The sequence below is a fragment of the Pollicipes pollicipes genome, unplaced genomic scaffold (genome assembly GCF_011947565.3).
Source record: "Pollicipes pollicipes isolate AB1234 unplaced genomic scaffold, Ppol_2.1 Scaffold_6138;HRSCAF=7277_pilon_pilon_pilon, whole genome shotgun sequence".
Classification (NCBI taxonomy): Eukaryota; Metazoa; Arthropoda; class Thecostraca; order Pollicipedomorpha; family Pollicipedidae; genus Pollicipes; species Pollicipes pollicipes.
In genome coordinates this window covers 7,279,378-7,294,086 of record NW_023596818.1, presented here as the reverse complement: position 1 = coordinate 7,294,086, position 14,709 = coordinate 7,279,378, and the positions used below count along the sequence as shown (strand labels likewise).

General features: G+C 57.2%; 1 protein-coding gene across 1 annotated transcript in view; it reads right to left on the bottom strand.

The window, feature by feature from the left end:
- The window catches only part of LOC119106136 (striated muscle-specific serine/threonine-protein kinase), a 75,053-nt gene that overhangs the window by 52,629 nt on the left and 7,715 nt on the right, over positions 1 to 14,709 (bottom strand). The window contains exon 3 of the mRNA XM_037229734.1: positions 164 to 385. Within this exon, the coding sequence (XP_037085629.1) occupies positions 164 to 385 (222 nt within the window). The remainder of the gene's footprint in view (positions 1 to 163; positions 386 to 14,709) is intronic.

Below are 14,709 nucleotides of genomic sequence, written 5' to 3'. Positions count from 1 at the left end.
AATACTATTAGCCCGCGCCATGGTGCAATGAGAAAACTCGTTATTAGGACGACGAAATAGCCCTGCTTTGACTAGCATCGTCTTGCCGATCCGGGGAGCTGAAAACACGTCACTTCAGAGCTCGCCTCCACCTACAGCCTCTCAGCGCCGGCAGCGTGCTCACCTCTCGCGCTCGCAGACGAGGCACAGCCAGCCACGCCGGCCGTGCTCGTATCTGGCGCAGCGGCGGCAGACGCTGGCGCCGCACAGCTGGCACTCCAGCCGCTTGTTGAAGAGGATGCGGAAGGTCTGGCCGCAGCGGAGGCAGGCGCGCCGCGCGTTCTTGTGCCGCTGCTCCTGGCTGCGCTGGCGCACTGTTTCCTCGTGCACCTCGGCCTCGATCTTACTGTGGACACGGCAGCGGCCAACAGTCAGGGCAACAGTGAGGCTCGTCACGAACTGCTGGTGATGGGGTGGCAGCATTTGATTACTGCTTAAGCGGGGTTATACACACATGACACTGCACTGCCCCCACTCAATGCTCCCTTGGTCGAAACTCCCATTCCCGCATGTTAAAAATTCACAGCACATAGCTCTTGTTAGCTTTCTTGTCCTTTAAACTTGTATTTTTAAAAGGAAACATGCCACTTTTGTACTTTTCACGTATTGTTAGATAAGACGCGTCCGATATGATCGGTAATATCAGCTCTACCGAAATCCTTCTGAAGAGTTTAGAATTCCATTTGAAGTAGCTGCTCTGGAGGGAGAAATTTAATTGCACACATAATTGGACTCATCTGTTCATCACTAAGAAAGTCATACCTTTCGGTTGCGCGTTTCTAATAATGCGCGTGTTCTGTAATGTTTGCAAAACCCTAATTGGTCAAAGTGCTTCTGCAGTAACTGCTACGGTGGCTTGGAACACTCTGTTAGGGGGTCATATATACAGACCACGCGAATTATTTACGTGCGATTATGATCACGCGAATTCAACGAAAAGTTATGCTATGGTTTTGATCTATCCCAATGGCGTGTAACACAGTGACTCTTTTCGAAGGTCACTTCAGCTTTGGGAAATAGGTTTATCACATGGTCTATGACGCACTCTTCAAATTCCAACCCAAGCGCTACTCGGTAAACGGCCTTCTCCGCCCCATGTGCCAATCACAAACACTCATTTATGACGTCATTCATACCAGTAGAGGCACCACTTTTAGAAGGTGCTTCAAGTCCAACAGCTGACGACGGTCCCTAGCAGATTCTACCGCCGTCAGTTGTTGCTGACTATGTTTACAAGCTGAGGTGACAAGGAAAAAATAATGCTGTGCTGTGACAAAACGTTGACGGCGTAAGTTAGACTAAAAAATAATGCAAAGCAATCTGTTCATTACATCGTAATGTGCTGCAGTGATACTAACCACCGCTGTCATTATATGGAATTGATCATGATGTTTTCCAGAGTACACTTTGGAATACGCCCCAAATGTGGGACAACTCCTCCAAGACCATCGCCAACAGATTGTCCTTCACTTACAGGCGAAGTCAGTTCACACGAAGTAGCAGTGTTTGTATGTCATCCGCTGCCTGTGGGCTGTGCCCCGCAAAAGATCGGGGGGAAATGCGAAACAAGCCTTCCCCGTGACATACAACCAGGTGGTGGGGACCTGCGAATGGTGTCAGAGACCAGCACCGCTGGAGGACGCTTAATGGGACTTACGCTGGCTATGGCGCACCACACGTTAACTAACTCAAGTAAGATTTAGCAGTTGAACATGAGAAGCAAGCCACTCTCAAACGCCTGGATAAAGTAGAGTCTAGAGACGAAACTTTCCAACCCACCGGCATCTGACCCACCAGAACCCGCCGGGTTTTGGCCGAGTTGTGGGTCAGACTTGGCGGGCTTTTGCGAGTAAAAAAATCGACAAGCAAAACATGCACTTTTATATTTTCATTATTCTAGCCAGAGCTCTAGCGAAAAGCCCATCGCAGACATGCCAAGCCACTAAACCATATTGCACAAATTAAACAACTTTACGCAACATCTCACTGAAAAACTCAACAATAACAACCTAAACTTTTGAAGGTTGGCGTGACTTCATTGAGTAGTTAGGTGGGTCATTCCTGTAAGAACCGCTACAAACTGCATTCAGCTGCTATTGAGGGCGGGGTGCACTTTAACTTTCTTGTGTCACACACAAACCATACCGCATAATAAATGTCAATGAATTGAAAGGAAAACCATGTGCCTTTTATTGTCTTTTTTGTTGTCCTGTATTGCCTCGCCGACTTGTCGATAGTCCGCAGCCTTACAGGAGTCCTTCAGGGTAGCAATGCACCAGTGAATTGCTCCAACGAGATCTCGCAATTGCTAAGCAGTGTTATGTTGCTAGATAAAAAACTGACCCCATTGTGCCAAATGAAAGGTCAAATTTTCCCAAAATCGCATTTTTTCAAATCTACTCGCTCATCTGAGCATGATCATCCGTAATAGCGACACAAAACCTAAACAGGCATGCTTTCTGTTCAATTCTGAGTACCATCGTGTATAGCCATCGTGCATAACTTTATAAATGTAACGATGTCTGCCTGCCACGCGCTTTCGCAGCATCGTCGCTTGTCCCCCGCGCAGGTCACTGATCGCCGAGCAGTGTTCCTCAAAAACCGCCACTGCTCCGTAACCACAAATGCTAGGGACATAGTCTCCAAACATGCGTAATGAATATCCCACGGGGCATTGAAAAATTGGACAGAATCACACTGCATACCGGAGAGGTTTGCTCATAAAATCTTACGGGGTCGCATCACCTCCCCCCCCCCCCTCCCCCGCTATCAGGGCGAGGCCCATCTTAAGCTGCTGATAGCTCGCGACCGACTTGACCTCAGCAACCCTTTCGGCTGGTTCAAGCCAGCGACCTCAATCTTTAAACCTGCCCACAAACGAGGCTTATCGCATCGTCTTTCCACGCACGCGCGAGCTCACAGTCACGAGGTGGCGGGTGGCGCGCTGGCTGCGGCTGGCCGTCCACTGCGTCACACCGAGCCTGCGACACGGCTGACAGTTGGCCAGCGGCCGGCGGCCGAGGTCACGGGCACGACAGCCGGCGGTCAGCGCACCCGACGGGACGGAACGGAACGGAACGGCACGGCACGGACGGCGGACCAACGGACGACGGAAGCCACCCGTCGAGGGGCGGACGTTCACAGGAGTGGTGGGAAGAACTCGGACCGGAGCAGCGAGATGCGTCTCGACGAATTAACTCCCCGATCGGGACGTCCATCCAGACCAAAACCATTTCCTAGACGGGGCCGTAATGGACGGAAGTGTTTTTACGAGCGCCATATGACTGGGATGCGAGCAACGACCTCGGCGTTTTAATGTGGTTTCAAAAGATACGAGCTTTGAAACTGATTTAAACAATACGGAAATGCAGGTAATATCACTGCGAGCTAAAAATGAGAGCACTTGCCTGGCGAACCACAGGAACCACTCGTCTAAACTGCCAAACCGGTACCGCCCGAGGCGCGGGTCATACCGTGACCTCCTCGGCATGACCCGAAGCAGATCACGTCAGGTCACACTGAGCACTCGTCTCTACAATCCGCCGTCGGGCCCCGGTCACCCGCCGTTACAGTCCCAGGTCAATGCCAACAATATTCTCTCGGGTCGTGTCACTCACGCGCCACACGGTCCTTGTCACTCGAGGTCCGCACAGGGTGACCGATCGCTCGAGTCACCAGCACTGCCCACCCGCTCGAGTGTCCCCGCGCTGCGCCACGTGAGTCTTTCGATGGGCTGCACGCGCACCCCATCCTCGTCCGTCCGCGAGGGCTCTCGGCGCGCCACGTGTGAGCCCGGAACCGCGAAGGTCGCGCCACTCGAGCGTCCCGCGACGCCGTCACGACTGCGCCGGCCCGGCGCCGCCCGCGCGCGTCACGCCGACCGTCACGGCCGCTGTGACGGCGTGACGCGCGGCAGGGGCGCGCCATCGATCGGCGGACAGACGCGGCGCGGCCGGCCCAGCTGTGGTCCGCAGCTGGGGACGCCGGGTCACCCCGCTCGCTCCACTGGCGCCGCCGGTCGCCGGCGCCACGGCGGCGGCACGGGGTCAGCTGAGCGGTGCACGGTCAGGTCATGAGGAGCCCTCATGTGGGAGGCAGGAAAACGGGACGATTGTGTTCCTTTGATTCGTGCGACAATGCTCTCTCACTCAACACCCCAGCGCGGCACCAACGGAGCAATTTGGCGAGCCGCGCGATATGCTCGCTCACATCACCCCAAGCACGTGCTCTTGATCCGCCCTTGTACGGCATGGCAGTTAGTGATTTAGAGCACTGCCCACAGCAGCCACCCAGCGGCACACCCACGGCTGAGCCAAGGTCACCCCTGCCAACACGGCACCATTCGTCCATCATCGGCTCATTATCACAGTTTCGAATCTTAACATGAAGCCCGTCAGGCCTATGGTAATTCATGGAAAGACCGACTTAACAAGTCGTAGTTACTAATGGAGCCTCAATATTTTTGTAAAGTGACGACCATGGGGCACGGACGCAATTTCGAAAGATAATTTGGTGGGGGGGGGAGACTGAGCACGGAAAACGACAAAAACTGCACCAAACGACGCCTTCCCTTCCCCCGAAAAACAAGCTCCTCTGAATTTTCCCAACTTTCTTCTCAAAATTAGGAAACTGAAGCCTTTCCAACAATGTACCGAAGGACGACCCCCCCCCCTCGCCCAGTACGGTTAGGCGCCCGGGGGGGCCTATCCGGCGACGCTGTCGTCTTGGTATATAAAAGGAGTCACGACAAGACCACGTGATTGCAAGACATCCTTTACATGCCAGCCGTCCTGATGATAGTCTGAAACAGACGCCTCTATTGCCAGTCGTCCTGATAATTTCTGTCAAGGGACTGCTCTATTGACAGCCCTCCGATGATCGTCTGATAACAGACGCCTCATTGGCACAGGCGGCATGCCGAAGCATGCACACGGGAGATGTACTGCTCGCATGAAAAGCAATACACCGGAGTGTCAGCTGCTAATAGACTGCATGGATAACTCAAACAACACGCTCCGAATGACAGACCGAGGCCCGTTGCAAACACTGTCCTTCACATTGTCTGGCAAACGCCATGTGGCGTCGCAGGTGGACATTCAGGTGAGGGAACACATCTGCAAACACGACGCGTGCTACTCCAGCAGCGAATCCATTGGAGCGGCGCGATGACTGGGTTCTTGTCGGTAATTGCTAATTAGCCGTCCCACCCAGTGTTAATCGAAGGCATGACAAAGCCCGGAAGCCAACACGACTACCGGAGAAACCTCTCACGACCCACCGGCGGGGAGACAGCGTCACGGACGCAAAGAACGCCGGCCAGTAGCACGACAAGACCGCTACACCCACCGGCGCCGGCCGCCGCAAACGGCCACCGAAAGCCTCGCGAAAGCCCACTGTGTGCCACCCACCGCAAACGGTCATCGACGGCCTCACGAAAGCCACTGTGCACCGCAATCCCCGTATCGAGGGCACTGGACCGGGCGGCGACGGCACCTCCGGGGGCGAGCGAAAGCCGATCCCGCCGCCGCCGGACCTCGCCTCCCCGCCTCCGGGGCGGCGTCGGACACGACGCACGAGGCGGAGCTGGCCATCGGCCGCCTTCCGGTGGGAACGCTCGTGCCCGCCGGCTCGCCGCAGACCAGGCCCGAGATCACGAGACGCACCACGGAGCGTGGCCGCGGTGTCGCCAGCCGGTGTCACGGGGATGCAAAGTGCCGTCGCGAGCGTACCCAGCACCACGCAACACCGATGTTACCGCGCATTGCACTGTAAGTCCGCATTGGTAACGCCAGATAACGTAACGCGTAACGCGACATGTAACACGAGAGCCGACAGGTAACATGGTCACACCATGTAAAACGGCAGGTAACAAGGAGACGCCATGCGGCAGGCGATACGCAGCACGTGACCCACGTAAGAACGGCGTGAGAAGCTCGAGACGGGGGTGTCCGACTGCTCACTGATCACGGCTCATTGTCGATGGGTCAGCCGATTGTACGGGCTGATGGTATCATCGGTGTAATGGGAGAGGGTGTTACGATTGGCTCTCGTTGGGGCGGAGCGGGTGCGAGATTAGAGATCGGGATAGCTCGGGCGGTGAGGGTGTCTGTGATCAGTTGTCCCGGCCTCAGTGTTATTTCCATTCCATTCTTGACGACAGCAGCGTTTGTGGACGCTGTGCATGGACGGAGAGCGCAACGGTAGACCGCTCAGAAAGCTTGGAAAATATATCTCCCCCACTTGTTTTTCGCATCTGTCTTTGCAACGTATTCAGATGTGACATCAGAGAGAGAAAACACCAGTCCGTTTCGTATCCAAAGCAGCGACGAGAATCCCTTTCGGCCCCGCGCCACGCCTTCACTAGAGATAAGTTTCTTTGAAGCGGGAGCCGCGCAGGCTGCCAGGCGCGTCCGCGAGAGGCGCAGGCTGCCAGGCGCGTCTGCGAGAGGCGCAGGCGCAGGCGCAGGCCGGTGGCCAGTCAGCTCATTATCCCCGGCTGGCAGGCTGGCGTGCCTAAATACCGTCATCCATACTGGCCGCCGGTGGTGATGACGGCCGGGCTCTGACAGAGCTCTGGCCGGGGCTCTGACCGTTGTGTGGTCGGTACGGCCAGCTGGCCCCTGCTGGCTCTGACCGTTGTGTGGTCGAGAGGACAGGCCGGCCCCTGCCGTCTCTGACCGCTCTGTGGTCGAGAGGACAGGCCGGCCCCTGCCGTCTCTGACCGCTCTGTGGTCGGGACAGCAGGCGGCCCCTGCCGTCTCTGACCGCTCTGTGGTCGGGACGGCAGACGGCCCCTGCTGACCCTGACCGCTCTGTGGTCGAGAGGACAGGCCGGCCCCTGCCGTCTCTGACCGCTCTGTGGTCGAGAGGACAGGCCAGCCCCTGCCGTCTCTGACCGCTCTGTGGTCGGGACGGCAGGCGGCCCCTGCCGTCTCTGACCGCTGTGTGGTCGGGACGGCAGGCGGCCCCTGCCGTCTCTGACCGCTCTGTGGTCGAGAGGACAGGCCGGCCCCTGCCGTCTCTGACCGCTCTGTGGTCGAGAGGACAGGCCAGCCCCTGCCGTCTCTGACCGCTCTGTGGTCGAGAGGACAGGCCAGCCCCCGCCGTCTCTGACCGCTCTGTGGTCGAGAGGACAGGCCAGCCCCTGCCGTCTCTGACCGCTCTGTGGTCGAGAGGACAGGCCAGCCCCTGCCGTCTCTGACCGCTCTGTGGTCGAGAGGACAGGCCGGCCCCTGCCGTCTCTGACCGCTCTGTGGTCGGGACGGCAGGCGGCCCCTGCCGTCTCTGACCGCTCTGTGGTCGGGACGGCAGGCGGCCCCTGCCGACTCTGACCGCTCTGTGGTCGGGACGGCAGGCGGCCCCTGCCGACTCTGACCGCTCTGTGGTCGGGACGGCAGACGGCCCCTGCTGACCCTGACCGCTCTGTGGTCGGGACGGCAGGCGGCCCCTGCCGACTCTGACCGCTCTGTGGTCGGGACGGCAGGCGGCCCCTGCCGGCTCTGACCGCTCTGTGGTCGGGACGGCAGGCGGCCCCTGCCGGCTCTGACCGCTCTGTGGTCGGGACGGCAGGCGGCCCCTGCCGTCTCTGACCGCTCTGTGGTCGGGACGGCAGGCGGCCCCTGCCGTCTCTGACCGCTGTGTGGTCGGGACGGCAGGCGACCCCTGCTGACCCTGACCGCTCTGTGGTCGGGACGGCAGGCGGCCCCTGCTGACCTCCAGGCCCGGATCTGATGCCCGGACCAGCCACCACCCGTCTGGGTCAGGGGGAGGGGCGCGGTGCGGGATGCGGGCACAACATTAGGGGGAGGGGGTGGGGTGCCTGCTGCGGGCCCACAATCGGGTCTCTGCGTCGCAGCTATCCAGTCAGTGGAACCTATATAACACGTCCAGAGACCGTGGCTTTAATATACGCATCAAGTGCGAAGGATTCGGCTCTCAAAGGTCTCTGAACACTGTTAAGCCCAACGGACATCTCAAAAGCGGAACCTGTTTCCTAATGGACGAAAATGGAGCTGCCACAAGTGGAACGGCGATAGCTCTCAGTCCTCACCTCCCCATCTTCGTCAAAACAATGCTCAGGCAGAGCCGGGACACAATGGGAGGTCCGGTGCCAAGAGTAGGGCGGCGGAAGCGGTCTCGAACCGTCCTGACCCGGGCGGCACGACCCGCTCCCATAAACGGGCGTCAACGGCCTCTCGGCGCTGGTGCGCTTCGGACGCGATCATGCCCGGCTCACGTCCGGCATCACGTGGTCACGTCCCGGCTCATGCCCGGCGTCACGTGGTCATGTCCCGGCTCACGTCCGGCGTCACGTGGTCACGTCCCGGCTCACGTCCGGCGTCATGTGGTCACGTCCCAGTTCACGCTTGGCGTCACGTGGTCGCGTCCCGGCTCACGTCCGGCGTCACGTGGTCGCGTCCCGGCTCACGTCCGGCGTCACGTGGTCACGTCCCGGCCCACGTCCGGCGTCACGTGGTCACGTCCCGGCTCACGTCCGGCGTCACGTGGTCACGTTCCGGCTCACGTCTGGTGTCACGTGGTCACGTTCTGGCTCACGTCCGGCGTCACGTGGTCACGTCCCGGCTCACGTCCGGCGTCACGTGGTCACGTTCCGGCTCACGTCTGGTGTCACGTGGTCACGTTCTGGCTCACGTCCGGCGTCACGTGGTCACGTCCCGGCTCACGTACGGCGTCACGTGGTCACGTCCCGGTTTACGTCCGGCGTCACGTGGTCATGTCCCGGCTGGCGTCTCCGTCATACAGCGGCGAGGACTGGGGCGGGGGTGGGGTGACATCTGACGGGGCTGACGTCATGCAGCGGCGAGGACTGGGGCGGGGGTGGGGTGACATCTGACGGAGCTGACGGTTTCGAGGTGTATCTGAAGGAAGCGTGAGGCGTAACGCGTGGGGTAATGCCCCCAGACCTACGGTTAAAGCAAGTGTGGATAACAGGAACATGTCGCATCGAAGTGATCTGCCGTCTACCATGTCGATATTTTCACCCCCCAAATCATGCAATAGCCGTGGAAATTTCCTAGTTATGTTAAGGACAGGTGTAAGCAAAAGGCATTGCCATCCTCATCACCAATCTCGACGATCTATCCCGCAATAGGGGAGTGTCAAGGTCTGATCTCAGGTCGCCCCCCCCCCCCCCCCTCTTCAGGCCTCCTTTCCCTTTACACGGGCCCACTCTGTCATGGCGGTCTCTCTCGCCGACCCCTGCTGACCCCGGCTGACCCCTGCTGACCCGGCTGACCGCAGCGTATCCACCCTTGCAGCGGCCTGGGAGCGGTACACTGACCTCTCCCAGCGCCCACCGTCCGCAGCGTTTGTCACTGCCGAGGCGCCGTCAGCCGGCCAGCCCTGGATGGGCGCCTCGCGTTCCGATGGAACGATGGACAGGCGCGACCAAATAGCACAGGGAGTGGGGAACGTCAGTGCTGTGGCCGGACATTGACAGCGACGGTCGCCATGCCCAGGTCATCGCGATCACTTCCCGAGCGTTAGCTATGTGTAAGCGTCCAAAGTGGATGGAAGGATATAACTTAACGGTCCTTCCTGACGGCAACTTGTGATTTTACTAGCTTCAAATGGACTAGCTCGTAAATGGATGCCAACCAGAGGAAACGATCGGCGATGGTATTGCTTCTGACAAGAGTGAGAACTGAGGAGATCAAAATTCACTGAATCCGGCTTGACCAGAAATGACGAAAAAACGGATGACAAAAATGGGCACACAGCGATCCTCTACAACTCGGTGTATTGTTCTTGAGGTAGAGGTTCTCGCGTGACTGATTACCTGTTTCAGCGCTGTTGCGACGAACACGATAATCAAGTTTGCGGCAATCTTTTCACCGCGGGTTATTTGTGATTATATCAAAATAAAATACAAAATCACTGCGATAAAACTCTTGCGCTGTTTGAAGAAAACCAGTGCCAGAAATACAACATCTACTTCAATGTAACGCCTCCATTTCTGTTACGATCACTAGAAACGGAGAACAAGTCATTATCAAAATTATAATTCAACGTTTAACTGCATCCGTAGATTTGCTTAACCTGCTGCACCTGTCAGTACCCGTAATCCGTCTAGCTTCAAAGTGCCCCCCCCCCCCCCCGGTCTACCACGGCAAAGCCTCTTTCACTGTTCGTTATTCCCTTCAGGGTCTGTCGGAGAACAGAGGTACCTCTCTCCCGACTCCGGCCGCAGCCAGCACCGCCGTCCGGTGAGCCAGCGACCAGCAGAGCGGCGCCGACCGGCCGTGCGGACGGGACATGGACAGAGCGTCGCTGCCGCCGCCGCCGCCGCCGGAGTGCGCGCCGGCCGCCGGGCCGCGCCGCCGACATCCGCGCGCGGTTCATTGGCTCCCGTGATGGACACCGGCGGTGGACTGTGACAGCAAAAAGGACCTCACCCGCCCGGACAAGACGTGCCGCGGGCCGACGTGGACTGCGATACGGGCCAGGAATGCGTCCGGTGGGACGCCGAGCCTGATGGATTCGGATCCGGATCCAGCGGCAGATGGATTCAGATCCGGATTCAGTGGCGGATAGATTCAGATCCGAATCCAGTGGCGGATGGATTCGGATCTGGATCCAGTGGCGGATGGATTCAGATCCGGATCTAGTGGCGAATGGTCGCCACATTCCTGACCGGGTCGGCCGTCGGTGTATCGTGACGATACGCACTAGCATCTCTGAATTTCCAGTCCTATATCTGACTGTCTCTCGCGCGTACCGAGATAATGGCTCCGAAAGCATGCCATGACCGGCACGTTAACGGGAAAAATAAGATCACAAAAAGAAGAATACAAAGAAAGAAAAGAAGATATGTGTCTACTCAACTCAAGGTCCTCATAGCCTTGGGGCCTGCGTAGACATTCGAAGGTCGAGTGCAGCAGCGCAGACATCAAGACATGATTCGAGCCCCTTGGGACCGTGACCTATTGGGGCCTGGCCTCCCGGGAATTGAGTCATTTGGTAGATGAATACGACTCGGACACGGATCAAACAATGTAAGAAAACCATAGATTCGCACTCGAACAGGGGAGCCGGATTTAGACTTGTCCTTAGTCTGAGCAACTGCGACTTAGACTAAGCACTGATTCTCATTCAAGTTTCATCCAAGGCTGAAAGGCACATTTCAAGCCCATACCACGTGCGAAAGAGACGGTGTGGTATAGACAATGGTATGTTTTGCATCTGTGTATATATTGTGTGGTACATTCTCACACATAATGAGGGGTGGCGATTTAGAAGGGTCAGGTACATTTCGTACCAGTTGCGCCTCTCAGTCGGGTTCGGTTGTGCTCGGCTTAATTGACCTATGCAGTGCGGGCTGCACAATCTTTAACATCGTCCAATAAGCTTCGCAAAGGAGTTCGACAGCTGACCACAGTTCAACAGTCATTCCAACGCGGACTAGGCACGGCGTCAAGTACGGCCATATCATACCAGCTTACGGTTAAGACACGCTTGGTCAGTTGTACGTTGACCACGCGAAGATTTGTGTCACTTACGGTGTCAATCCTTAACAGCCCGACATGAAGCCATTGATCCAAAGCACTCAAAACTTCAATAAGGCTTCACTCGAAGATGCGACCCGATGACTCCGACACGGACCCCGACTTCGGCTGGAGCACCACGGACTCGGACCAACGAGCCGTGAACAAGATCGGACCAGGAGTCAGTATCACGTGATATGACGAGAGGAAATGGGTTGTTGAACTCGAGCCCGAACCTGCCGATAGGCTCCCAGGTTACGGAAGTAAGAAAGGATGGCTGGTAAGCAGGCGCTGCCCCGACAGCACGCATCGTCCCCGCTTCCATGACGCATGCGTGCCAGAAAAAGGAACGGGAATTTGTCTACAGCAAGCAAAAACATTACCTTTGAAGGCGTCCCGGGCCGTCCCGCTGTGCAGACCGACACGCGCCGCTCAGCAGAACTGCTGCTTCGTGCCACTGACCTCGTCTGCCGGGCCCCTCGTCTCACATCCCCACGCGCCCCAACACCGTCGACAACAGGACGGTAACTAAACGCCTGGCGCGCGGCGTGCCGGCGCCTAGGGCGGCTTCCATCCCATCCCCACCGCCCGGCCGGCGAGCCCGCCGCCGCTTCCCACGGGCTTCTTTGGTGCGCTCGGCTGCCAAATGTGCCATCAAATGACCGGATAACCCGGGGTCGCTATTCTTTGCGTTGAAAACACTTGCTCCAAACATGTATTGTGAGACAATATTGCATAAAAAACAGTTGTTGTCTATGAACAAGTACTTGTACGTGTACCTTGTAATGAGCCGAGCGCGTGACAGGTGCGCGCGTTGCCTGCCGGCTGCCGTGCCGGCCCGAGAATGTCCGAGGCGCGTCGGCAGGGTGTGGAGGGCACATCGGGACGTCAAGAGCGACGTGGGCCTGACTCTGAACACAGATTCCTCACATGTGGTAGAGAAACGTGTCCGCGTCCGTGAGTAAGGAGAAATATGAACTTACTTGTCACGCAGGAGGCGCAGCGTTTTCGGCACGGTTTCGATCATGGGTCTGAAGCACCGACCGAACGGAGGTCTTTGATGCGGTCAAAGAAGGGACGCGTCTTGCGTTCGGCACATGGCCAAGTACATGCTGCTGAAGCACACAAGGAACAGTGATGGATGCTGCCCGAATGAACGGCATAATACAGCAGCGTATCTGAGCACGGCGTGCCCAGCACTGGCGGTCCTAGGCAGTGTGATCGTGACTAAACTGTGGAAAATAATGTATTAAGCCAACCTGGATGTGTAGCAGCGCACCATTGTTTGTACTGCGAAGTAAGGATGAAAAATGGACTGCCTGCCATTCATTAATGCCTCGCTGGCTGCAGCTAACTGACCAATAATCTATCACTTACATATCTTACTCCCAAATAATCCAGCGCAAGTCCCGATCTGGTTATTCCGGCACTGACGCACACCGCCATTCTGCAGACCACAGACGCCAGTGAGGAAATCCACGTGCATGTTCGGGCTATCCCATAAATCCCACTGCCCCGCTCCCTCTCCCCCTCTCTCCAGTGCTTCCCTCCCTCACGCCTTTCTGCTTCCCTCCCTTGCGCCTTTCTCATGAGCGTCCACCTGCGTTGTCGAGACCCAGCTGAGGGCGGTTTCGTTACGCCCGTTTTTGTGCGGAGCCGGGCGGCAGTCCATAGCTCATGAGGCGGCCGGGCCCGGGCTGGAAGGTCAGTGCCGCCAGCAGGAGCCGGCACCGGGGCCGAGACGGACGTGTACGGACGCCGTTGGCGCGCACGCGTGGACACGGATGAGGTCCGTGTCCACGTGTCTCCCACCGGACACAGGAATTTGTCCGGTTGTTCCCCCCGCACCGAACCGTGTTGCCAGCTGGCACTCGAGACGGGCACGGAACTTGCGAAGGTTTTGCTCGCTGACCAAGCGCCCCGACACCCACTCACTACTCAGTGGGCAGTCTGGTAGTGGTGCGTGCGTGCGTACGTGCATGTGTGTGTGTGTGTGTGTGTGTGTGTGTGTGTGTGTGTGTGTGTGTGTGTGTGTGTGTGTGTGTGTGTGTGTGTGTGTGTGTGTGTGTGTGTGTGTGTGTGTGTGTGTGTGTGTGTGTGTGTGTGTGTGTGTGTGTGCGCGCGCGCGCGCGCGCGCGCGCGTGTATGTAGCGCTTTTTTCCCTCGCTCTGATAAGAGGGGACCGATGCAAACCATCTAAGGTTTTTGAGTGTTCTTAAGTGTGCACTTAAGTTCACCTAAATGCTCAGTAACCTGTAAGGCATTCATTGTGTGTAGTTTTACACCAAAAATGTGTTCCTAGCTTTTCTGGTTACGGAGCAGCGGTGTTTTTTTAGGAACGCTGCACGGCGATCTACGGCTTAGCGCGGTTAGCGGATGGCAGCAGATGATACCGCAGAACGCGTACCGCGGCCGACATTGTTACATTAACGGAGCCATGTATCATAAATTATGCTCAAAACACATCAAATAAGCACCATTATACTCACAATTGAACAATGAATGTGCCTGTTTAGGCGCTCTGTCGCAACAAGGCATGGTAACATATTTATAATGCTGTAAAGCGGAAAAGTGCAATTTTCTGAGAAATTTGACAGTTGCCCTGGCATCATGAGTGGTCAGTTATCGACCTGCGAGATCTTGTTGCGATCAATCTACTGGTGTTTTCCGCTAAGCTCTATCTTTATTAGTTTGAAAACGCCAGGGCGGCACATCGGCCCCTGCCATTTCCCGCCTTATGAAAAACGATGAATCGGAACAAGGGTTAAGGCGTTAAAGCCGCTCTGTCTTTGAGCCGCTGTATTCAGGTTGAACTCTGTGTTATGCCGTGTACCGAGGTCCAGACAGAATCTAGCGAGTACTTGAATTCCATACTTCCATCCGTGTCAACCGCGGCAGGCAGCCCCCGACATCTTCAACGATCTGCGAGCCGATTGTCTCATCTCGCCCCCGTCAGCACCAGGCTCTGGCCCAGGATGACGAGTTGGAGAGTGTCTCTGCTGTCGTCGGGCAGGCCGGATCCGGAGATGACAAGCTGGGCAGTGTCTCTGCTCCGCGAACAGCCAGCTCCGTTAGCGCCGGGCGGGCCGGCAGGTGGTCCGCGCCCGGTGGCCGCCGATTACCGTCGGCCACCCGCCCCCGGCGGCGCGTCACAGCGTCCGACCGC